This window comes from Malaclemys terrapin, chromosome 1 (genome assembly GCF_027887155.1).
Source record: "Malaclemys terrapin pileata isolate rMalTer1 chromosome 1, rMalTer1.hap1, whole genome shotgun sequence".
NCBI lineage: Eukaryota > Metazoa > Chordata > Testudines > Emydidae > Malaclemys > Malaclemys terrapin.
This window is the reverse complement of record NC_071505.1, coordinates 207163643-207187343: the sequence shown is the minus strand read 5'-3', so window position 1 is coordinate 207187343 and position 23701 is coordinate 207163643. Positions and strand designations below refer to the sequence as shown.

The window sequence follows — 23701 nt, the reverse complement described above, 5'->3', positions numbered from 1 at the left end:
TCTCCAAGGCCTAAAATAGCTAAGCTAATACCTTGCAGGCCTCAGCCTACAGGTCTTGCATTTCAGCCTTTCTTACTTAGATATCTAATACATGATTCCCTCTAAATACTGCTTAATCTTAGAATCATAGAATATCAGGGTTGGAAGGGACCTCAAGAGGTCATCTAGTCCAACCCCCTGCTCAAAGCAGGACCAATTCCCAACTAAATCATCCCAGCCAGGGCTTTGTCAAGCCGGGCCTTAAAAACCTCCAAGGAAGGAGACTCCACCACCTCCCTAGGTAACGCATTCCAGTGCTTCACCACCCTCCTAGTGAAATAGTGTTTCCTAATATCCAACCTGGACCTCCCCCACTGCAACTTGAGACCATTGCTCCTTGTTCTGTCATCTGCCACCACTGAGAACAACCGAGCTCCATCCTCTTTGGAACCCCCCTTCAGGTAGTTGAAGGCTGCTATCAAATCCCCCCTCATTCTTCTCTTCTGGAGACTAAACAATCCCAGTTCCCTCAGCCTCTCCTCATAAGTCACGTGCTCCAGACCCCTAATCATTTTTGTTGCCCTCCGCTGGACTCTTTCCAATTTTTCCACATCCTTCTTGTAGTGTGGGGCCCAAAACTGGACACAATATTCCAGATGAGGCCTCACCAATGTCGAATAAAGGGGAACGATCACGTTCCTCGATCTGCTGGCAATGCCCCTACTTATACAGCCCAAAATGCCGTTAGCCTTCTTGGCAACAAGAGCACACTGTTGACTCATATCCAGCTTCTCGTCCACTGTGACCCCTAGGTCCTTTTCTGCCGAACTGCTACCTAGCCATTCGGTCCCTAGTCTGTAGCAGTGCATGGGATTCTTCCGTCCTAAGTGCAGGACTCTGCACTTAACCTGATGAGGTTCAACAAGGACTTGTTTTTGTTTTTTGTTTTTTGTTTTGTTTGTTTGGTTTTTTTGGCCCAATCCTCTAATTTGTCTAGGTCCCTCTGTATCCGATCACTACCCTCTAGTGTATCTACCACGCCTCCTAGTTTAGTGTCATCTGCAGACTTGCTGAGAGTGCAGTCCACACCATCCTCCAGATCATTAATAAAGATATTGAACAAAACCAGCCCCAGGACCGACCCTTGGGGCACTCCACTTGAAACCGGCTGCCAACTAGACATGGAGCCATTGATCACTACCCGTTGAGCCCGACGATCTAGCCAGCTTTCTATCCACCTTACAGTCCATTCATCCAGCCCATACTTCCTTAACTTGGCGGCAAGAATACTGTGGGAGACCGTATCAAAAGCTTTGCTAAAGTCAAGGAATAACACATCCACTGCTTTCCCCTCATCCACAGAGCCAGTTATCTCATCATAGAAGGCAATTAGGTTAGGCACGACTTGCGCTTGGTGAATCCATGCTGACTGTTCCTGATCACTTTCCTTTCCTCTAAGTGTTTCATAATTGATTCCTTGAGGACCTGCTCCATGATTTTTCCAGGGACTGAGATAAGGCTGACTGATCTTATACTTCTATAATCCTAGAATTTAACTCTATTTAACATACAATGATTTTATATATCATGACATATGAATTAATCATAACAGCACATAATAAATGGATAATAAACTAAAATCATTGGCTACACCAGGGATAGGCAACCTATGGCACGCGTGCCAAAGGCAGCACATGAGCTTATTTCCTGGCCACCAGTCCGGGGGGCTCTGCATTTTAATTTAATTTTAAATGAAGCTTCTTAAACATTTTAAAAATATATTTACTTTACATACAATAGTTTAGTTATATATTATAGACTTATAGAAAGAGACCTTCTAAAAATGTTAAAATGTATTATGGCACGCAAAACCTTAAATTAGAGTGAATAAATGAAGACTTGGCACACCACTTCTGAAAGGTTGCCGACCCCTGGGCTACACCATGATTTTCAGTGTCTAGGAGAATAATGAATTTAAGCTCTGACTCATCTTTTGAAGGTGTTGTGCAGGTTTCTTTTGAGGTTGAGGACTGATAGGTCAGACGTACAGTGATCACTTTGTGAAAAGTGTTCATTCACAGGTGATAGGGTATTTTTGTGTTTTATCATTTTTCTGTGTGAGTTAATTCAAGAGCATAGTGATTATCTGGTTTCACCCACATAGCTGTTGTTGGGGCATTTAGTGCACTGGATGAGGTTCATCACACATTGTGATGGGCATGTGTAGGGTCCATGGATCTTGAAAGGTGTGTTGTGGGGGATGTTGATATTTGTAGCAGTGGAGATGTGTCTGCAGGTTTGTATCCATTGTTCTGGCAAGGTGTGGTGCTTCTTTGAGTTGGTGTGTCCTGATCTGTGGGGAACTTGCTTCTGACAATGATTTTGGAGAGATTAGTGGGTTGTTTGAAGGCCAGAAGTGGGGGTTCAGGAAGGATTTCTTTCAGAATGGGGTCCCCATTGAGTATAGGATGCAGTTGTTCAATGATACCCCATATGAGTTCCAGCATAGAGTGTAGGTGACAACTAGGAGTTTGCGGTCAGAGGGAGGTTTATTTCTGGATTGATAACATGGGGACAGTATCTAGTCCGCAATACATAGGGAATGAACTCCTTCTTCCCCTCTACTCTCCTTCCATGAACGTCTGTTCAGAGGGAACGGATCCTGGACTGATGAAAGGAGGAAAATGCCTAGGGGAAGGCCCTGCATGCTTTGAAAACTGGCTTGGTCTCCAGATAGGGGAAGTAATTATCTGTCACTCTTTTTGTTCATGTTACCTTCTTTGGTTTGTGTTTATGTAGATTCTCTCCTTCTGAGCAGGCCTCACTGCCTGTTGCTGTGCTTCGTACCTCCTCCATCATCTTACAAGAAGTTATAGTTGACTTGTTTTGTTGCCCATCTTCCTCCAGGTTGGCTTTGTGCCCTTGGCAAGAAGCAAGGCACACAGCCTGGGCTTCACCAGCACTGAACTGGACTCAGTCTTATATGATTTATTCACTGTTTTCTCCTTTCCTACAGTCTAGTTAGGCAACTGAGTTTTATGGATACTGGGCTTGTCATTTGATATATTAAATGTGGCATAACAATTTGGAGTAGGAGAAATTATTTGAATCATTTGTATAATACTAAAATGTGCACAAAATGTCACAAAACATTGAGCGAGACACAGTCCCTGATCTGAGGAGCTTGCAATTTGAGACAAAATAAAGATGAGATAAGAGACAGTGTTTTAAGTAAAGGAGAGTTTAGAGATTATTGGTGAGAGAATCAGGCCTGGATTTTCAAAAATGACTTAATGATTTGGGGTGCCCCAATTGAAACACTGTAAAGGGGTCTGATTTTCAGAAGGCAGGTGCGGTGCACGTTTCTGAGAAGTCAGCCCTTTTCATGATGTCTGAAATTGGGCAAGCAAAATCTCAAATCACATTTGAAAATTTAGGACACAAGCTAGGAAGGATTCCTGGTTGAAATGGGTTTGGGGCCAGGATTGGAAGGTGAAGACAGAGTGCTTGGTGAACAAGAATTGAGAGGCTGCTCTCAGCATAGTGGGGCAACACAAAATAAGACACATAGCAGAGTGCGAGAGAAGATGAAAGGAAGGGAGAGTACAGAGGGAAACATGGAGACTAGGTAAAATCCTGACCCCACAGAAGTTACTAGGAAAATTCCCATTGACTTCAATGGAGCTAGGATTTCACCTTGTGAGTAGGAGTAAATGGGAGCAGACATATAGGCCAAGGTGTGAGTATGTAGTAACTTGATGGTGAGGGCAATGAACTTGAACTGATATGGCAAAAATAGGAAGGCAGTTAAGGGATTCTGGAGGGTTGTTGGTGTGGCCAAAGGAGTAGAAGTGTAAAATGACTTTAACAGCAACATTTTGGATAGATAGGTTGGGAATTAGTTGAGGGAGAGAGAGGCCTGATTTTATGCACTGCAGTTCAGTAGTGATCAGATGTTAATACAATAGAGATCTCTGTTCATTTTTCTTGATGAGATTTCAGTGTCAGATGAGGTATTTCATCTGACACTGAGCTCCACAGAGAATTCATGAAGGAGGTAAGCCGCTCTGACAATGTGTTGGCTGGTGAGCATTGTTCATTAGAGAGCCCGCTTAGCATTCTGAAAAATCATCCTTATTCTCTCAGCATTAGTGCCTGGAAGACCACAAGCTAACATTCCCTGATTCAGCAGCACGAAAGCAGCTGCAACGTTATTATGTATAGAATAAACATATATTAATTTAAAATGATATATCCTGAAATATTTGTTATATTTTGCTTTTAGCTGTATGGTCTTGATTCTCTAAGCAACAGATAAATTTCTGAGGAGATGGTGTTTCCATCCAGCATAGAACAGCTGTTGGGTCAGTTCCTCAGCGGGTATAAATCAGCGTAGTTCCCCTGAACTAAGGGGAGCAGCAGAGGATCTTTCCCCCTCACCCTCTATTGTCTACTATGTGTATTAATAATGCAGATGGTGAAACTTCTGCTGTCTGTCATCTATCTGTCTCCGTCATTCTGCCAGCACCGCTGTCCTTTGCTGGCCAGAGAGGGCTGTTGAGCAGCTTCGGACACAGCTGTCTTTTTGAATCAAAAGGGCTTGGTTGAGTTGGTTTGTTGGTGGAGGCAAGTAGCAGAGCAAATTAGTGAAAATGCATCAGGCCTTTCACACTCCTGGCTTCAAATCCTTAGGCCACAAGTGACAATTAGTTTGGCAGGCTCAGAGAGCCATATCAAAGACCACCCCTCGAACCCAGCATGACTGGCAGTGCTTTGGAATGATCTAGAATGGAATAACAGGGCTGCTGCGGGTCACAACAGAAGATCTTTAGCAAAGCTATATAAGGAGTTTTCCAATGCCTGCTCACAAGGAGGGGAATTCATTACTGTGCTGTGGCTACTTTATACCAGTTCCAGCATAAAACTGGCTACAAAGTAGGCAGGTGCCCACACAGGACAGGCACAGGCCCATCTACACCAGCTCTCTGCCCCATTCACAGGAGGCCATGGCTTAGTAGGAAAGTTGGGGGTAGAAGGAGGCATGGTGGGATGTCCCTGCCTATGGCAGCAGGGAGAGCAAATTAGGACAGAGCTCAGGCTGCTCAAACCTGCTCCAGGGGTCACTCCAGCCCTAGCACAGAAGAGACGCAAAGCATCTCCTCTCAGTCCTTGCAGCGGGCTCTGCACTGGCCCTCAGATTTAATCCCAGCAATGTGTCCGGCTCTAATCAGTGCTGTAACTCTTTTCATAAATGGATTTTGGTGTTTAAAGGTCTACTAATTTATTTAGGGTCATTAAGTGGCCAGCAAATAAGCTTTTTGTTCTCATTTGAACATAGCCATCCTGGCATTAAACGGTCATTTTCATATCGCATACACAGACATGTGCATTACATAGCCATCCCCTTTGGGCGGCACTGGAAATCAGAACTGGTAAAGAAGCCGAGTCTAAGGTGCAAGACTTGAACTGAAAGGCAAGACTGCGACCAGTTGAGCCACATCTTGCAACAAATTTGTGCTCCCTTCGGGTTACACCTTTGACGCCACATGCCATGGCTACTTGGATTTTCACAGTGACACTATTCAGATGGTGATGGGCATGGAACCTTAACAGAATAGGGGCACGCTTTATCACAAGGTTACATTTATAAGCAGTTTATAAAGGACTAATAGATGTTATAAGCAGGTCACAATGAGTCGCATGTAGTATAGAAAGTTATAAGTACATTTGTAGAGGGTATTGAAGATGGTTTTAAGTCATGTTTGTAATCGATCTTTTGACTCTATAGCACTCAATTCACCACTCATTGAAACATCTATTAATCATTTATTAAGCTTTATAAAATGTTTATTAATGTACCCTTAATGCAAAGTGGGACCTGGAAGAGATTACAATAAAGTGGGGGTAGCATTCAAGCACTTTTTCAAAACACCTAGCCTCTGCCACTGGAGCTAAAGCTGATTCTCCAGAAACATTGTAATAGAAGGAGCTTCATGTGTCAAGAGCTCATATGATACAGGGTAGAAATTATTGTCAATGGAGTTACTGGAAAATAGGAGCTTCTCCTTTTCAATTTAGTATCTGAGAGAGAAAGAGAATGATAATCTGCTTTAGGTAATCACCTGATTTAATTTAGTAGGAGTCAAATTAGCATCCAAAGGGCTTTCAGCCAGGAAAGAAAGTCATATCTAGTGCGGTAGTGACAAAAGAGATGTTAGTTTTGGCTTGAACAAAGACAGATATGGGAATGAACTTCAGTCTGAGTACAGAGTAATCTAAGGAAGTATCCATGTGCTTAAGGTGATAGCTCCCTAAATTCAAATAATGTTTTGAAAATAACCTGGCCAGGGACAAGAAGTGGATGACACCTAGTTATCTCAAGGAGCAGGTTCAATACAATACTAAAAAAAAAGGAAGATATATGTAAGTATTCATACAGGAAAAGTAAACAACTGTGTTTGTCCAGGGAAAGGCTGATTATTCAGCTTCCCAAAATAAGTGCACCTGTGCAAATATTATGGGCCTTATATAAAAAACACCTTAACATTTCATACTCAGTTGGATAGTACAAATTAACACTTTTACTTTACAGATATTCAAGAATATATCAAGGGGAGTTTCCTTGACAAGAAACTTACTGTGGCTGTGCCTGCACTAGAGAACTGAACCATTGGTAGTTGATCTATTGAGAAAGCATCAATATAAGTACCAGAGATTAAGTTGTGTCTGCTCTAGCTGTGTTCTTTCAGTTTTACTCTGAAACCCTATTTATGCTTTACTACACTATTACAGTCACTCTTCCCTGTAAGTACTGAGCCTACAGTTCTCAACTCAGCTCCCTGAAACTGGCTCCTGGGAGTTTTCAGTGAGCTCTGGGTAATTGTGGGGAAAGAGGTGAAATTCTCACCCTATGTTGGGCATCTCCCATAATCCTTGAGGGATGTTCCAATAATTCCACAGGTGCTAATGCTAATTCCAAAACCTTTTCTCAAAATGGAGGCTAGGGCGAATACTTATCTCTTGCTCTTTCCACAGCAAGAAAAGCGGAGCTTTAAAAAAGCCGTTCCAAAGCAACTGAGAGTATGTTCTGGCAATACCTGTACAGGGCCAAAAACCAAGACAAATAGTTAAGAGTTATTTCTACAAAGCTCATCTGCACCCTCTCACCCCACCAGCAGCACAGGAGAAACATGTGCTCTTACAGTGTTTGAGGATGGTGTTCACTGAGTGCAGGTCTGTCTCTAGGCATCAGCAAACCAAGCACGTGCTTGGGCCGGCATTCCGGCCATCTCTTTTTTTCTTTGGGCGGCAAAAGCCTAGAGCCGGCCCTGGCAGCAGTAGCGCGTTGTGCGCGGTGTGCGCCCTCGGGCCGCTGCGGTTCACACCGCAGGGGAGCAGCACCCGCACCTTGTGGCTGGGCCGGGCAGGCTCCGGGCGGAGCACACCCAGGCTGGAGGGCCGCCCCGCAGGGCACACGGAGCCGCTTGCAGGTGCCACAGGGTGGCCGCCTCCCAGCACCGCAGCCAGGGCTGGGCGAAGCGGCTCGAGCCAACCAGGGACTGCGGCAGGGCGGCCAGAAGCAGCAGCAGCAGCGGGACCATAGAGGCGGGGCGCTGCCATGCAGGGCCTGCGTCCCGCTCTCTGGGGCTCCGCTCCCTTTGGAGCTACCCTGCCCTGGCTCCTCAGCCCCCTGCCGGGGCAGTCCCCCAGCTCTGCCCTCCTGGGTCCCGGCCAGTCCTGGAGGTGGGAGTCCTGGCTGCAGGGACCCTAGGCTGAGGTGCGGCCCAGGAGCCCCGCTGCTTACCCTGACCCTGCCAGTGCAGGACCGGCTGGAGGCGAGGGGGAAGTGGGTGGAGTCAGCACTGGTGGGGGGGAGCCCAGGGCTGGGGCAGCAGGGGGGGGAAGAGAACCCAGGCCTGGGGCGGCAGGGGGTGCGAGTGGGGGAGGGCACTAGTGGCGGGGGTGAGAGCCCAGGGCTGGGGTGGGGGGCAGCCAAAAATTTTTTTGCTTGGGGTGGCAAAAAACCTAGAGCTGGCCCTGACTGAGTGGACTGGACAGATACAACTTTGAAGTCCACAGTGAAGTTTTGCATGGCAAAATATAGTGTGTTGCACGGGCTTGTGATCAAGGCAGCTGATGTTCTGGAGATCATTGTGGGCTTTAAACCACTGGGATTCCTGAATAGCGCAGGCTGTATTGATGTACCATCTGTTTCCATTCTGAAGAAAAGAGTGGCAGGTTCTTGTGCAGAAAGTAGCCACATCAAATACTTGATGGCAGGGGGATGGAGCCTCAGGCACTACTGCCAATAGAACGTATTATTAATAATCCTTTTCAATGATGCAATTCTAAATCAAAACTCCAATGAGACAGCAGCCAAAACTGCAATATATTAATCTCTTGTATCTCATTTAGCCATCTAATGTGCTGGGTTACGTACCAACTCTCACTGTAGTTAGTTTCAGTGCCTCTCATGAATCTGTGGGATACCTGCCATCTCATGACTCAGTGGAAACACTTTTTAAAACATATTTACTGTACTTGCTAATCAAGCACCCACCATTAAGGAAAAATAAATTAAGTTCTGGACTTATGAGAATCAGCTGACTAAAATGTCAATTATGTGATCACAAGCCAAACAGCAAATGCTATGCTTAGAGCTGAGTGTTTGCAAGAAACAATTTCAGTGCCTTGATGAGGATGCAAGCACTTTGGGCAAAAATATTCATGCCTCTGACTTTGCAATTCATTTTCTACTAACATTTGATTCAGTAAAACTCAATCATTTGAATGTTAGCAGAAAGCAACCAAAAACAGGGTACAAGTATGGTCAAACTAAACTCATTTAAAAATCTAAATGCATATCTGTAAAAAAAAAAAAAAAAAAAAAAAAAAAAAAATTGCATTATTCACTTACTCTAGCGGTGCTCCACATGCTATTTGCAAATAGCTTCTAAAGGACCCAGCATATCCATATTCTTCTGGGCAGGTTTAAAGAAGAACATAAAGGATTTGAAGAGATGTTTATTGTTAACTGATGTTGCATAACTCTCTACATGCTACCGTGAAAATGTGTTTCTTGGATGGAAAATAGCATCATTTCTATTTGTAAATTGCATTTGATCATTGAAGTATCCTGAACTGTAACAAAGGAAAGATTACCTTTCCTGATTTGCTGCATAATAGTATTATAGTAGGTTGCTATGACAACAAGATATAACGCCCCTATATTTGAATGGGGCCCTCACTTCAAAGGTATTAGAAATCTACACATTTCAACAATTTTTACTTCAAATATTCATTTCATCCTGAAATTATCACACAGTAGGGAAGTATAAATGTTATCACTAAGCAATTTGTTGCAAGAGAGCGGCAACAAAATGAAGTTTTAAGTAACGTTTATTTTTTTTTAAATGTTACAGGCTGATTAAAAAAACTGTATAGATGAAAGTAAAGATCCCGCCGAGAGAGATGCAAAGGCAACTATTAAGCTCTAACGAATCACCAAAGCAAAAATACCTGGTGGGTGTTTATTAATAATTTATTGTATTACAGTAGCACACAGAAGGACTGGCCCCCCATTATGCTAGCTATTGTACAACCTCATAATAGGAGATAGTACCTTCCACAAAAAAATGAGTCTAAAAAATGTGAATGCAAGTCTGGGGGGTGGGAAGGACTTCCTTATAAGAGTACATCAAGAGCCAGGCTCTGTGATCTGAGGTGCATGCCAGTGATCACAGCAAGGAACACTATTATGAATAAACAAGTTAATTAGGAACAAATAAGAACAAGCCCAAACTTTAATGTACTGCTTGCTGTGTACATGTACCACTGCCCGCTATTGGGTGGGATATTTAGATTTCCTCAAGCATTCAGTGGAAATAGTCCCGTTACCTTCAATGGGTCAGGCCTTTAGTGTGCAGTTTGGAATTCTCCCAACTATGATGAATCCGATTTTCTGCTCCCTTCAATACCCTACACGACTTGATTCATAAGAAAATATTCATTAAATGGCCTAAAAAGAGGATATTGCATATCTCGGTTAAGGAAGATGTTCTTTTAGCTCAAGTGGTAGAGTGCTATGTTTTCTAAAGCTCAGTTCTGTTCCCCAAGCTGCATTGTATATAGCTAGCTGGCAAAAAAACCAATGTCTGCAGGTGATTGCAGATCATTATCACTTTTCCCAGTTCTTTTTAAAGGCTCAGTTCAGAGAAAAACAAATTCATACACACACTTGGGGAGCCTACTTGGCTCAGAATGGACCTTGGATTGGATTTAAGAGGGAGTGGGCAGGGAAGGTGGCGAAACAAAGAAAGTAAGGGGATGGATAGAGCTGGGGCAGACAGTAGAGATTAGTCATAGTTGCGAGATCTGGACACAGCCAGCTGTGTTTGGGAGGAAGGCTGGGGTTCACACTTGTACAAATGATTAGGGCCCTGCCAAATTCACGACCATGAAAAATGCATCACGTACCATGAAACCTGGTCTCCTGCCGTGAAATCTGGTCTTTTGTGTGCTTTTACTCTATGCTATACAGATTTCACTGGGAAGGCCAGCGTTTCTCAAATTGGGGGTCCTGATCCAAAAGGGAGCTGCAGGGGGGTTACAAGGTTATTTTAGGGGCACTGCAGTATTGCCACCCTTACTTCTCCACTGCCTTCAGAGCTCGATGTCCAGAGAGCGGTGGCTGATGGCAAGCACCCAGCTCTGAAGGCAGCACCCAGCCAGCAGCAGCGCAGAAGTAAGGGTGGCAATAACACACCATCCCATGCCACCCTTACTTCTGTGCTGCTGCCTTCAGAGCTGGGCAGCCGGAGAGTGGTGGCTGCTGACTGAGGGCCGAGCTCTGCAGGCAGCAGCACAGAAGTAAGGCTGGCAATACCATACCATGCCATCCTTACTTCTACATTGCTGCTGGTGGTGGCGCTGCCTTCAGAGTTGGGCTCCTGGCCAGCAGCTGCTGCTCTCCAGCTGCCAAGCTCTGAAGGCTGCATCGCCACCAGCAACAGTGCAGAAGTAAGGGTGGCAGTATCGCAACCCCCGCAACAATAACGTTGCGACCTCCCCACAACTCCTTTTTGGGTCAGGACCCCTACAATTAAAACACCGTGAAATTTTATAAATAAAATTTAAATAAATAAATTAATGGAGATATCCTATCTCCTAGAACTGGAAGGGACCTTAAAAGGTCATCAAGTCCAGCCCCCTGCCTTCACTAGGAGGACCAAGTACTAATTTTGCCCCAGATCCCTAGGTGTTCCCCTCAAGGATTGAACTCACAAGCCTGGGTTTAGTAGCTCAATGCTCAAACCACTGAGCTATCCCACCCCCCAAATTCAGCATGAAATAGCTGAAAATAATGAAATTTTACTATTTTTAAAATCCTACAACCATGAAATTGACCAAAATGGACCGTGAATTTGGTAGGGCCCTACAAATGATAGAACAGCAGATTCCAAGCAGGAGGGAGAGCTTAGCAAGACTGGAGCTCCTGGGTGCAACGACAGTACAAATTATAAATAACAATAATGTTTGCAGTGTTGTTGTAGCCTTGTGGGTCCCAGGATATTAGTGAGACAAGGCGGGTGAGATAATATCTTTTATGGGACCAACTTGGGTGGGTGAAAGCACCACGCTTTCAAGCCACACAGAGCTCTTTTTCAGGACCAGATCTGTGTAGCTTGAAAGCTTTTCTCTTTGGCCAACAAAAATTGGTCAAATAACAATACTATTAGTTATAACAGTATTTAATTTAATAATACCAGAAAAGTACTAAACTGAGAACTTAATATTTGTATTTACAAAACCTGTAAGCTTCCTAGCCACAGACCACCTTAATGCCACCAGTTTACATACTGATGCTGCTTTATTGCGAAATATGCAGACTAGGGGTGCTTATTTCACTAGATACTTTTCCACTGGCCAGTCGTAACAGGCAGTTAATGACCATGTCTTTGGCCTTGGTGGTCTCCATATTCCTCTCTCGTGATATCTGCATGCTGATTTGGTCTACGTTGGTCATGATGAGCTCAGAGGCCAGGATCTGAGTGGGGGATGCACTGTTGACCATGCTGTCCATGATATACTGCTTGTACAACTCCACCACTTTCTGCTCTAGGTAGTCATTCAGTATTGAATTGGAGAGTGGCTGCTGGTGTTGCATTATGCTGGTCACTCGCCAGCATGATGAGTACCCTTGGACGGGCTTGCGAATGAGGTCATTGGTTGGCATCCTCATGGATTCCATAGGCGGAGGAATCTCTGATGACTCCAAAAATGGGCCTATCCCACTGTCACAGGTAAAATCTGTTGTTACTGAGCTGATAGGCATCACATGGCCTCCAGCGATGTGTAAATCATTGTAATTCTTGCAAATGCTTTTACAGGAAGAAGGAACCAGGTAGGTATCTCTACTTGTGGATCCTCCAGACATATCCCCAACTGGAGATGTTTGCCTTTCAAACTGTGTGCTCTGAATAACCTGCAGTAAAGTCTCTTTCTGTCTTCCGTTGTGTTTGCTTCCTTTTGAATGGACTGAAGAAAAGAACTTGCTCACAGACCTGCACCTCTGAAAGAGACTTCTGCCCTGTGTTTCGTCCATGGAGGAATAGGTAAAGCCACACATGGAGTTCATCTCATGCACCTTCTCCTCTGCTGCTCGTTTTCTGTAGAGCTTGGAACTCAAGAAGTCGTCACAAAAATAGGGGATTCCACAAAGATATCCTTCTGACAACATTCTTGAAAAAAGAGGAAATGAAACATCAAAGATTAAATTAGATCATCATTATTAGGAATAAACCAACAGGAAGATGGAACAGAAAAACAACAAGAAAAGGCAAATAGTTCATTTGTTTGTAAAAAGACTTTTGTATTGATTACGTTCCCCTGGAAAATCTGTTATTGTTTGCATATAGATTAGCTTCAGATCAGGATATTACCATGAGAGTTTCTCACTTTTTTAAATGGCTTGAGTAAATGCAGTGAGCGTCTAGTTCTCAAACTTTTGTACTGGTGACCCCTTTCAAATAGCAAGCCTCTGAGTGTGACCCCCCCCCCCTTATAAATTAAAAACACTTTTTAAATATATTTAACACCATTATCAATGCTTGATGCAAAGCAGGGTTTGGGGTGGAGGCTGGTAGCTCACGACCCCCATGAGATAATCTCACAACCCCCGAGAGGTCCCAACCCCCAGTTTGAGAACCTCTATGTTAGACTAATCACATAAAATAATTTTATGCACACTACCACATGCAATATAATTTGTGCAATGGCTTGTGGTTTATATCTATGTGGTTTCTGCAGAAAGTGTATTGATTTCAGCGGGTGGCCATAAAAGGTGATTATTTTCCATTCTCCATTTACATTCAAGCTATGGGATTTATTCCAAAACTTGAAGGCCTTCACATGCCACCATTGGAAAAGGTGGATCTCAGCTTCATGTTCTGAGTGTAACTTCTTCCTTCTTCTCAGGCTGAATAATTGTTATTTTCGTGGTTTCTTTTTTAATTTAAAAAACACCACCATATAGTGATTATACAAATTTCTGTAACTGGACTGGCTGATAACCATTATCAGCCAGTCTGAATGGTCACTTTGAGTTCCCAAATTGAGAGAGCTAGGGTCTGGTTTTCAGACATTCTCAGTAATCCACAGCTCCTGTTCACTTCAGTTGGAGTTTTGGATGTTCAGCAGTTCTGGAAACAGGGCCACACTATCTGAAGTCAGACACCCAGAAATCAAGGCTCCCAAAATCATTAGATAGTTTTGAGAATTTAGGCCATACAGTATAGTTACAGAAAAATAGCCATACAATGATTTTTGAAATCAGACACTTAGAAACCAGTCAGAGTGCATAGTACTGTGTAACTGGGAGACACATGCATCGCTATGCATCAGCAAAAGTTCAGCATCCCTGCAATCTGATCATTTAATTTCAGTGTAATTATACATAATTATACATCAGTTTTTCTAAACCAATGGCAGGAAAATATCCTGTATGAAAGGGGTCCTAAACCAGTCCCACATGGTATAGCAAAGAGGAAGTTGAGTTTTACCAAGCAGATTTCACATGTTCAAATCACTTTTATAGTACAAAACTACCAAGTGATCAGTGAGAAATTAAAGCCTTCATTTTAGTAGAGTGTAGGACTCCTCATTTAACATTTAATCCAATTATAAAATGTAATAGGCACAGCTATTGTCCCTGCAGGCAGGAACACATGTTATAGATATTTTTCAGTTTATCTGACTGTTTCAGAACACCAGAACTGAGTGCACACAAGTAACTGGAAAATGCTTATACAAACTGTGAAAGGAAAGGTGGTATCATTATGTGGCACATAGGATACTACATGCCAACTTTGTGGTTGTCGCTCATTATTGGTGGGTGTGATAGGGCTTTCACCTCCTCCAAGAGCCATTCCTTGCATTACAGCAGCCATTGCAAAATGTTGCAATACATATTGGACAAAGTCCTGGTCCTAGCTATGGAACTGTCCTCTGAAACTGGGGCAGAAAGGAGCTGTCAGCAGGAGAGAACAGGCCCATTAGAGCAAGAACCCATTCTGAGTTAGGAGGGAGGAGAAAGCAATTCACCCAGGGCCTCTCAGAAGGGTAATCTGTGTGGAGCTAATATCTACATACATATGTTAGGGACTCTGAGTTCTGGCTGTCCTCTCTTCCTGTGGCAATTCCATGTTTACCACAGCCTATGACTGCAGAAACTGTGGTTAGCAGAACACAGGAAGAGACATGGACTGGTGTCCATGGAGGGTTCCAGAGAGGGGGAGATCTCTTTCCCCTGAGGATACCTTGCCCCCTCAGATGACTGGTTTCTAGCATCCCTTTCTTTTAAACAGCTACAGAAACCCTATCGGGGGTTTAATTGCCCTTAGGATTAGTTGCTGCTGGTTTACTTTATTTATTAGTCACACTAAGAGAGCCATGAAAATCTACTGCAGAATGCCAGTTAAATTCTGCTTCCCTCATAGCAGGAGGAGATGCCAAAATAGTTCTCTCCTATAGTCTTTCACAAGAAAGAGTAGTGTGTTGGCTTTAACTTTGGTCAGAGCAAAGGTGGAATTATTGTGATACTGACCCATATACTTATTTTTGGTGTAAATATTGAGAAACAAGTAAAACTATATTACATGATCTATCCCATTTCTAATAATTGTACACAGTCTGTGCCCAGTTTATGTAGCATGTGTCATCGTTGTTTTCCCAGCTGCCAGATGTACCATTCTTCTATCACAAAGTGATGTAGCAGGGAATTGAAACTGCTGGTTTCATTTCTTTGGCCAAATTCTGTAGTTCTTATTAGATCACACTCAGAAAAGTCATGAAACTGAGCAAGTTCAGACCCACAGAGTACTTGGAAAAATCTAGTTGACTGAGTGGGCTTTACCCTCTTGCTCTGTAGAGGATTGTTTCCCTTTCAGCCTGCAGATGTTCCCAGATCTTCAAGCGAAATCGTGCTGAGGTGAGAGGCAATTCTGAGGGCCTGGACATTTACACAGGAGCTCAATACATTCATGTTATCCCCTCCATCCTCTGCCCATCAGTTCAGCTAGAGGTAGGTTGCCATGGTCTCACTACTGGCAACTGGCCACACAGAGGGGATTTGCATGTGGAAAGGGTCAGCATTATTTCCTGCAGGTGCTTTTTCTTTGGTAAGAGAAGAACAGTTATTCCCAGTTCCACTTTCTCCTGCCTCCAATACACATGCACACCACAGAGTCCCAAATGCACAGAGATTGTGTATAAGGGATTCCACAGATTTGGAGCAATGAGGATTTCATGCTCCTTTAGATCAGTCCATTTTTCTCCTGTCCTACCTTGAAAAATTCACATGGATGTTTCACTCCATGGGGGACAGAGAGAGCAGATGGCCTAGCTCACAGTCTTTACTCTTCACATGTTTTGCCCTGAGACAGGGCTGCTGGACTTTTCCCTTGCTTGGTTGTTATTTTTTAATATGGTGATTGATTAAATTCTAAAGGAATACTAGCATAGCTTGCACTGGGGAGGAATAAAAGAAGCACTGCCTGTTATAAATTCTTTATTACCTTTATCTTTTCGGTTTTTAAAACCAAATCCCTGGCATATGCCTTAACCTAGTGTGACAGATCCAGACCAGTGGGGTACAGGAGTCTGGTAGAGGGCAAATATACTGGTCACTGTTTTCTGTTCACTGAGTGACCAGAGAAGGGGCTGTACTAGAGTAATCAGGAACCTGCTAGAACCAGTTAAGGCAGGCAGGCTAATTAGGACACCTGGAGCCAATTAAGAAGCTGCTGCTAGAATCAATTAAGGCAGGCTAATCAGGGCACCTGGGTTTTAAAAGGGGCTCACTTCAGTTTGTGGTGGTAGTGTGAGGAGCTGGGAGTAAGAGGTGCAAGGAGCCGAGAGGGTGTGCTGCTGGAGGACTGAGGAGCACAAGTGTTATCAGACACCAGGAGGAAGGTCCTGTGGTGAGAATAAGGAAGGTGTTTGGAGGAGGCCATGGGGAAGTAGCCCAGGGAGTTGTAGCTGTCATGCAGCTGTTACAGGAGGCACTATAGACAGCTGCAGTCCACAGGTCCCTGGGCTGGAACCTGGAGTAGAGGGTGGGCCTGGGTTCCCCTCAAACCTCCCAATTGACCTGGACTGTGGGTTCTTCCAGAGGGGAAGGTCTCTGGGCTGTTCCCCCAACCCACATGGTGAATCTCTGAGGCAAGAAAATCTGCCAATAAGCACAGGACCCACCAAGATAGAGGTAAAACTTTGTCACACTGGGTATTTTATGCATTTCAGTGGAGAGAAGAGTCGACCTTTGATCTATGCTGCTAAGGTTAGTGTGACTATAGTGAGCCTCTGTGCAAATGCCCAGAACCCAGCAATATCATAGGCTTTCTCAGACTGGCAGATCCATTGCTTGGGGATGATGGCAATGTGTGTACAAAGAGCCCAGTGCATAGTTGATAGAGAAGCTACATAGAATTGAACTGACTGCCTGGCCTAGGCTAAGCAAGAGCCTGGAGCTATAAATATAGAGAAATAAAATCTGCTTGTCCCTTAAAAAGCCTGAGTGAGGTGGAAGATTTCTAGAGAAAGTGAAAGGAAAGTAGTAGTGGGCACAAGGATATATGGGATAGAGCTTTTAGAAAGGGATGGACACAAATACATTTCGGCATGCAAGGTCCCAAAGTAAGGTCCTAAATAACCTTACAGGTGTGCTGTTTGGCATCTGGAGTTCAGCTTTGTTTGTGATCCCTATACATACACAAGGCTTCCTAGAATCACAGGTGCAAATAATCCCTTATCCCTTCATGGGGGGGGGGAATGAAAATCCTATGGATCCCTTTCAGGAAATCCTCTCCCACCCCCTAGGACTCAGAGAAGCCCTTCCATGAGGTCTGGATCCTGGTGGGGGGATGGGAGGATGTAGAGCCAAGGCCCACCCTATCGGGAGTTTATACAAAAGTTATAGTGACCATCAGTGTTAACTTTATGCCTTATGGCACTTGCTCCTCAAGATGGGAGTAGAACGTAATAGCTGGAAGTGGAGCCCTGACAGTGCAGTGTCTGTGGAGCCTCACTGGCAGGATCCATAGGGGGCTAGGAAGAGCCAGGAAAGAGGGCAGAACATAAGATTTCCATGAAGATGGCCATGCCTGTGGTGGGTTACCTGACATCCCCAGATTTAAGAAATTGAACCTCCTGCTCATGGCTTAAATTCAGTTGGACCTGTCCAGAGCAAAGCTCTGATCAATATTTTCAAACCCACAGGACAGAAGACCGGAGCTCCGGGAAATACTCTGAGAATTTAAGCCATGCTCCTGCTCATTTGATGAGGAGTAACTTGCCCCCTTCCACCACCCAACATGTACACAATGGAACAGTCTTGTACAAATTCTCCATGGTCCCCAATAAGTTTCCAGTCCCCTACACCTTTTTGTCCAATTTGGTCTTTATTTCAGGTCAGAAAAGGTTCCCTGGGCCATATACTCTAAATTGCATTTTGCAAGACTCTGCATCTGAAAAGCCTTATAGCAAAGCTGTGTGACGTTGCACTCTATATGATTTTATAGACATATGTTAACAAGTGAATATAACGTAACTGGAATATGTGTCATGCAAAAGGTCTCTTGTAAGGTATCATTACAAAGCTTATAATCTACTGAATGTGGTCATCCTATTTGTATAAATATATCACTCTTGTATCTGAAACTAGAAATATGAAATAACTCTGAGGGCCTATTGTAATTATGCAAAGTGTGGGCCATTAATGGTGGTTTGGAATCTTGATGGTTCCCATCAACCAGGACAATTGACTGTGGATGGCTCTATTTGCAAGCAAGTCTTCCTGTGAGTCAGTCTGGGAGGAATGAAGGCTGAGGCTTTGGCTACACTGACAATTCACAGCGCTGCACTTGCTGCGCTCAGGGGTGTGAAAAAACACACACACCCTCCCCCCGAGTGCAGCACTGTAAAGGGCCAGTGTAATCAGCACCTGCAGTGCTGCACGCTCGCTTGCAGCGCTGCAAGCTATCCACCTCGGAGAGATGGAGTACTTGCAGCATACACTCGCGCTTCACAGAGCTGCCGAGGCAGCACTGTGAATCCGCAAGTGTAGCCAAGGCCTTAGGGTCTTACAGTGACATGTGATCATGTCACCTGAACTGGAATCCATCTTTAACCTGTTCTCTTTCCATTGAGAAGGAGAGGGTGGGAACCCAGACAGGGACAAAGGATTCCCGCCTTATGCAAAAGATATATAAATGAGTGGAACAGAACAAAGGGGAGAGCCATCATGAAGAATACCCTAGCTACCACCTGAGCAGGAACAAGAGCTGTACCGGGGAAAAGAATTGTGGCTGGGCCTGGAAGGTGTCCAGTCAGAGATGCTTCAGTAAATTTTTTCCTCAAAGTGTGAGATTATCTGTATTCAGTTTGATTAGACATAGATTTGCGTGTTTTATTTTATTTTGCTTGGTGACTTACTTTGTTCTGTCTGTTACTACTTGGAACCACTTAAATCCTACTGTCTGTATTAATTAATAAGTAAAAAGTGATTTTATTAAACTCCGAGTATGTATTAATACCTGGGTGGGAAAATAGCTGTGCATATCTATCAGTGTTATGGAGGGTGAACAATTTGAGTTTACTCTATATAAGCTTTATACAGGGTAAAATGGATTTATTTGGGGTTACTCTCCATTGGGAGTTGGGCATCTGAGTGTTAAAGACAGGAACACTTCTTAAGCTGCTTTCAGTTAAGCCTACAGCTGTTAGGGGACATGATTCAGACCTGGGTCTGGGTTTGCAGCAAGCTAGCGAGTCTGGCTCAAACCAGGCAGGGCACTGAAGTTCTAAGCTGATAGGGCAGGAAAGCAGGGGCAAAAGTAGTCTTGGCACATCAGGTGGCAGCTCCCAAGGGGGGGTCCTGTGATCCAACCCGTCACAAGCTGTTAAATATTTAGTGACTGTGCCTCAAGTGCTTCTATTTGGAGTTCATTATACTGCTCGGTTGCCATTATGGCTAAGAACCTTTCCAAATAGCAAATAAACATTTTTCTTCATTAGCCTCTGACAAGATCTCCTTTGCCTACTGCCACCTAAAGCTAGGAGTTATTTCCTTCCCTTGTGTATAACTTTCTTGAGGGTGTTTGCCAACTGTGACCATGATTCCTCTGAATCTTCTCCTTGTCTAGATTACAATTACATGGGCCAAATCTTCCAAACTAGCTGCCTAAATTATACAAAACATGCATTTGCCTGCACAAAGGGGGTACAAAGGAACATAGGAATTGCTCTTCTGGATTGGACAGTTGCTGTCTCTAATCCAATAACCTGTCTGACAGTGGTCAATACCAGATGCTTCAGAGGAAGGTGAGGAAAAAAACCCTCCATAATGAGCAATCATGGCACAACCTACCCATAACTAACTCGGCTAGTGTGAAACCAAAGCCCAAAGGTTTCAACCCTGCTGCCCAGGGCTGAAACCGAACCTGAGCACCGCTTCAACTTCGACTCCAGGAGATAGTGCCTGGCTTTAGCTTTGGGCAGTGGGGCTCAGGCATCAGCTCCAGCTCAGGACCCCAGCAAGTCTGGCACCAGCACTGGCAACCCCATTAAAACCCACTGGCAACCCACAGTTTGAGAACCCCTGTACTAGACAATTTAGAGTGATACAAATTTTGTTTCTACACATCTACAGGTCTCTCTTATAAGTAAATTTAAATCTTTGTTTAGTCAGTCTTAACTTTGTGGATTTTGTATGTGCATTTTAAAGTTATATCCATGTTGTGACAATTCATTAATATTTTGCATCTGAAGTAATTGGAGCAGGGGAAATGGATTCATGTGCTCTTGTCACTGAAAGTGTTACACTTATTAGGCATGGGGGACAGAGAGAGCTACAGTACATGGCTATTGAAACTATTGCCATTTTATGAAGAGTGAACAGGAGGAGAGTGCATGAACCTGACCATGGAATGAAAGGGTTACATCTGCTGGGGACTAAATGTAAGCAAGAAAGTGAGTGTGTGTGTGTGTGTGTGTGTGTATACACTCCTGAATTTGCTGTGAGTCTAGAAAATGCAAGGATTAAAGGTCCTAAAGGTAATATTTATTTTAACCATAATTGGGTTGCTCAGAAAAATTCTAAACCTTTTGACACAGATATACAATATCCATTTTTTACTTGGGGGAAACAATCTGCATATGCAGTACTCTACCTCTAAGCTGTCACTTGGATAACTTCCTAACTCATACACACAGATCAATGAAAAATGGTATAACCAGCATAAAAGCAGCACATTCAATTACACTTGCTTTAAAAGTATTACATGATGTAGATTATTATTTTACTACTTGCATTATGATAGTGCCTAGAGCTGTAGTAATGTTCCAAGAGCCCACACAGGATCTGAGTGACTGTTTTCATATCCTTAAGGCACCTCAAAGACTAACTATTGTGACTCATGGTTCTGGAGGCAGATACACTAGACTGGAGTTTGTAATATACTTACCATTTCTGAAGGAACCAGAAATTACATGTGGAAATTCACAGAGGCTATGTAAAATCCTTGCAAACCTACACTGCCCACATGCCACTCAGACAAAGATTATCTGGATTTTACCAATGTGATTGCCAATCAGACACTAACAAGCCAAATGTAGAGGCAAGAAAAATATTTACAGAGAATTGTACACTGTATAATATGTTTTAGTTCTTACCTTCAAGTCTTAGCTGCTTTCCTGAGACAGAAGATAAACAGCAAATGACCATGCAGAAAAAAATTGTAGTTTTTCCAGACAGTTTAAAAGCTCACTTGTATGTAGCTTTTTTTACATTGCAAAGATGACATGTATTTTGTTTCTCACTCTCCATTACTCAGAAGAATTAAAGGGAAGTCCCTGGGAGATTTGGACATTTTATAACTGACTTTTTAGAACCACACCATATTAGACTCTTTCTTCCTCTTTTTATGCCAAAATGAAACTGTGTTGTGAAACTAAATGTTGTTAAAATAGTATAGTGCAACATAACACGTGGGGTACCCATCAGCCTATGCTGCCAGTTCCGTAAAGAGATGTTAATGAAATGAAAAAATATAGCAATCTGAGAGAGTTGGATAATCAAGAATTCAGTTGTCTTACCCCAATTTCACTCCATTTATGTAATTTTCCATCTTTACAGAGATGGTAAGTCACTATAGGACCAAACAGGAATCCATTCCTTAGTAGGCACACGGTCTCATAAAGACCCTATTACATCTAGTCTACTGCCAAATGAGCCAGTACAAGATGCTACTGGCACATCTGAATTGACCCCAAAAGGCTGAATAAGAGTAGCTGAAAAGGGGTTATCAGATTGCTACACTGGGAAAAGGATTGCAAACTATTTTCTTCCTGTCGTGTGTTTTTTTTTTTTTTTTTTTTTTTAAACTAAACCCTATATTTTTCTTTAAGAAGTCTAAGGTTTTATTAGAAGCACAGAACTCTAGCTGCTAAGCAGCTGAGGTATATATGCAGGTACATCATGTAGCATGATTAAGCTATGTAAGTCACTTGGAAAAATTGGAATCAATCAAAAAGACTGAGATCCATGCTATCCTGGGGCACTGTGGGGGAGGACAGCCTTCCTTATCCCTTCATCTGTTCAGGAGAAATAGTTCCATGGTACAGTACAATTTTCATTAGGTGATGATGGCTTTTCCACAGAGCCCAATAAGGTCCTGCATTTTACTAGAGCAGGGATAGATTCTAAAGAAAAATCTGAGATGTAGATAATAGTCCTCATTGTGATAATACATACACATCCCTTGAAACTCAAATTCATTAGACCTCACCTGATGCTGCTTCAGATGCCAGTGTCTCATTTTTTCATTTAGTCCAACTTTAAGTCAGTAGCAATAATATACAATGTCCTCTTAATCTTATTCTTGAAAATCTGGCAAGAGACACCTGTTATCAAATGTGAACATTTAACAGTCATGTAGTCTTTTCCAGCTTCATTCCTTGGGGCAAATTCAGGCCTAGTTTTGCCCATCTGCCTGGGATAAATTTGGCTCTGTAGCTGGAATAGGGCATACCAAAGGTTCAAATAGTGAGTGATATTGTGAAGTGTTACATTGATTTTTCAGGTAATTATAAAATGATGAATATATGCTACAAGTTACCCAAAAAAGATAACTACCATCTTCAGAAAAGGAAAGATAAAATATGAATTTTCCTCCACAGATAATGCATCCTCCTCCTCCCCTCCATTAATATGATTCCCTTAATATGCTGCCACTTTTAGATTCTTCTCCCAAACCTCCCTAACCCATTGAACTGCTGGGAATCACTAGCTTTTTTTTGTATTCTATAAAGCTCTATATGGCTGGTAGCTCAACAGTTCCCCTGAGAGTAAAAACGTCAAAAAATGAGTTTTTACTAATGCAAAACACCTCCAGGAATAACTTAAGAAGAGTAGTCAGAATTTTAAAATTGGGTGTCTAAAGTGGGGCTTCTAAATACATATATCAGCATCTAGATACAAGTGGCCTGATTTCCAAAAGAGATGAGCACTTCCAAGTCAGTGGAAGCTGCAACTTTCCAGAAATATTGAAAATCTATCTACTTTTATTCCGGTGCCTCAAGGGATTTAAAGATCTAACTTTAGGCACCCAGCTTGAAAAAATTAGCCAGTGCTCACTGCTTTACAGGACACAAAAACCACGATAGTCTGTTCTCATTGATCCTACTGTAGCTATAAAGGAAGAGAGTTTTAATACTGTAGTTTCTCATAAGACTGGTTGAGTATTAACACCCTGATATTTTGCAGGAGCAAGGATCAACCTTTTTGGTGGATAGCCATATGTTTCCTAGTGCCCTTGTTCATCTTCATCTGAAGGGCTATCCTCAGGCAGGCAGAATTATCACATGAATTGTTACGCTCTGATTTATAATCTGTTCTTTAATGTAGCACTCTGAAGGTCAAACTGAAAGGTGAGTGACCTGCAGGGGACTTTACACTACTGTAACACATCACCTTCTGCCCCCCTTATACTGTGTCTAAGTTGGCATGAGCTGACATTACTTCCACGACGAGAGGGCTCGGAAGATGGTGCAAATTGCAGCAGCTTTGAAACTCCTTCAGATTATTATCTGAATTTTGCTCAGAATGTTTGTGGCCACATTTGCTTACTATGCTCAATAGCCTTTGCCATCTAATGTGTACCTGTCT

At 43.1% G+C, this 23701-nt stretch overlaps 1 protein-coding gene across 1 annotated transcript; it reads right to left on the bottom strand.

The window, feature by feature from the left end:
• Positions 1-11208: 11208 nt before the first annotated feature.
• TASL (TLR adaptor interacting with endolysosomal SLC15A4) lies at positions 11209-21410 on the bottom strand. The gene is made up of 2 exons (XM_054016493.1): positions 21208-21410; positions 11209-12719 (listed from the first exon to the last, which is right to left on the bottom strand). The coding sequence occupies exon 2, from the start codon at positions 12716-12718 to the stop codon at positions 11849-11851; it is 870 nt and encodes a 289-aa protein (XP_053872468.1). The 5' UTR covers position 12719; positions 21208-21410; the 3' UTR covers positions 11209-11848.
• Positions 21411-23701: the final 2291 nt, after the last annotated feature.

Coding starts and splice junctions, on each gene's coding strand:
- TASL (XM_054016493.1), bottom strand. CDS start 12,718: ATGTTGTCAGAAGGATATCTTTGTGGAATCCCCTATTTTTGTGACGAC.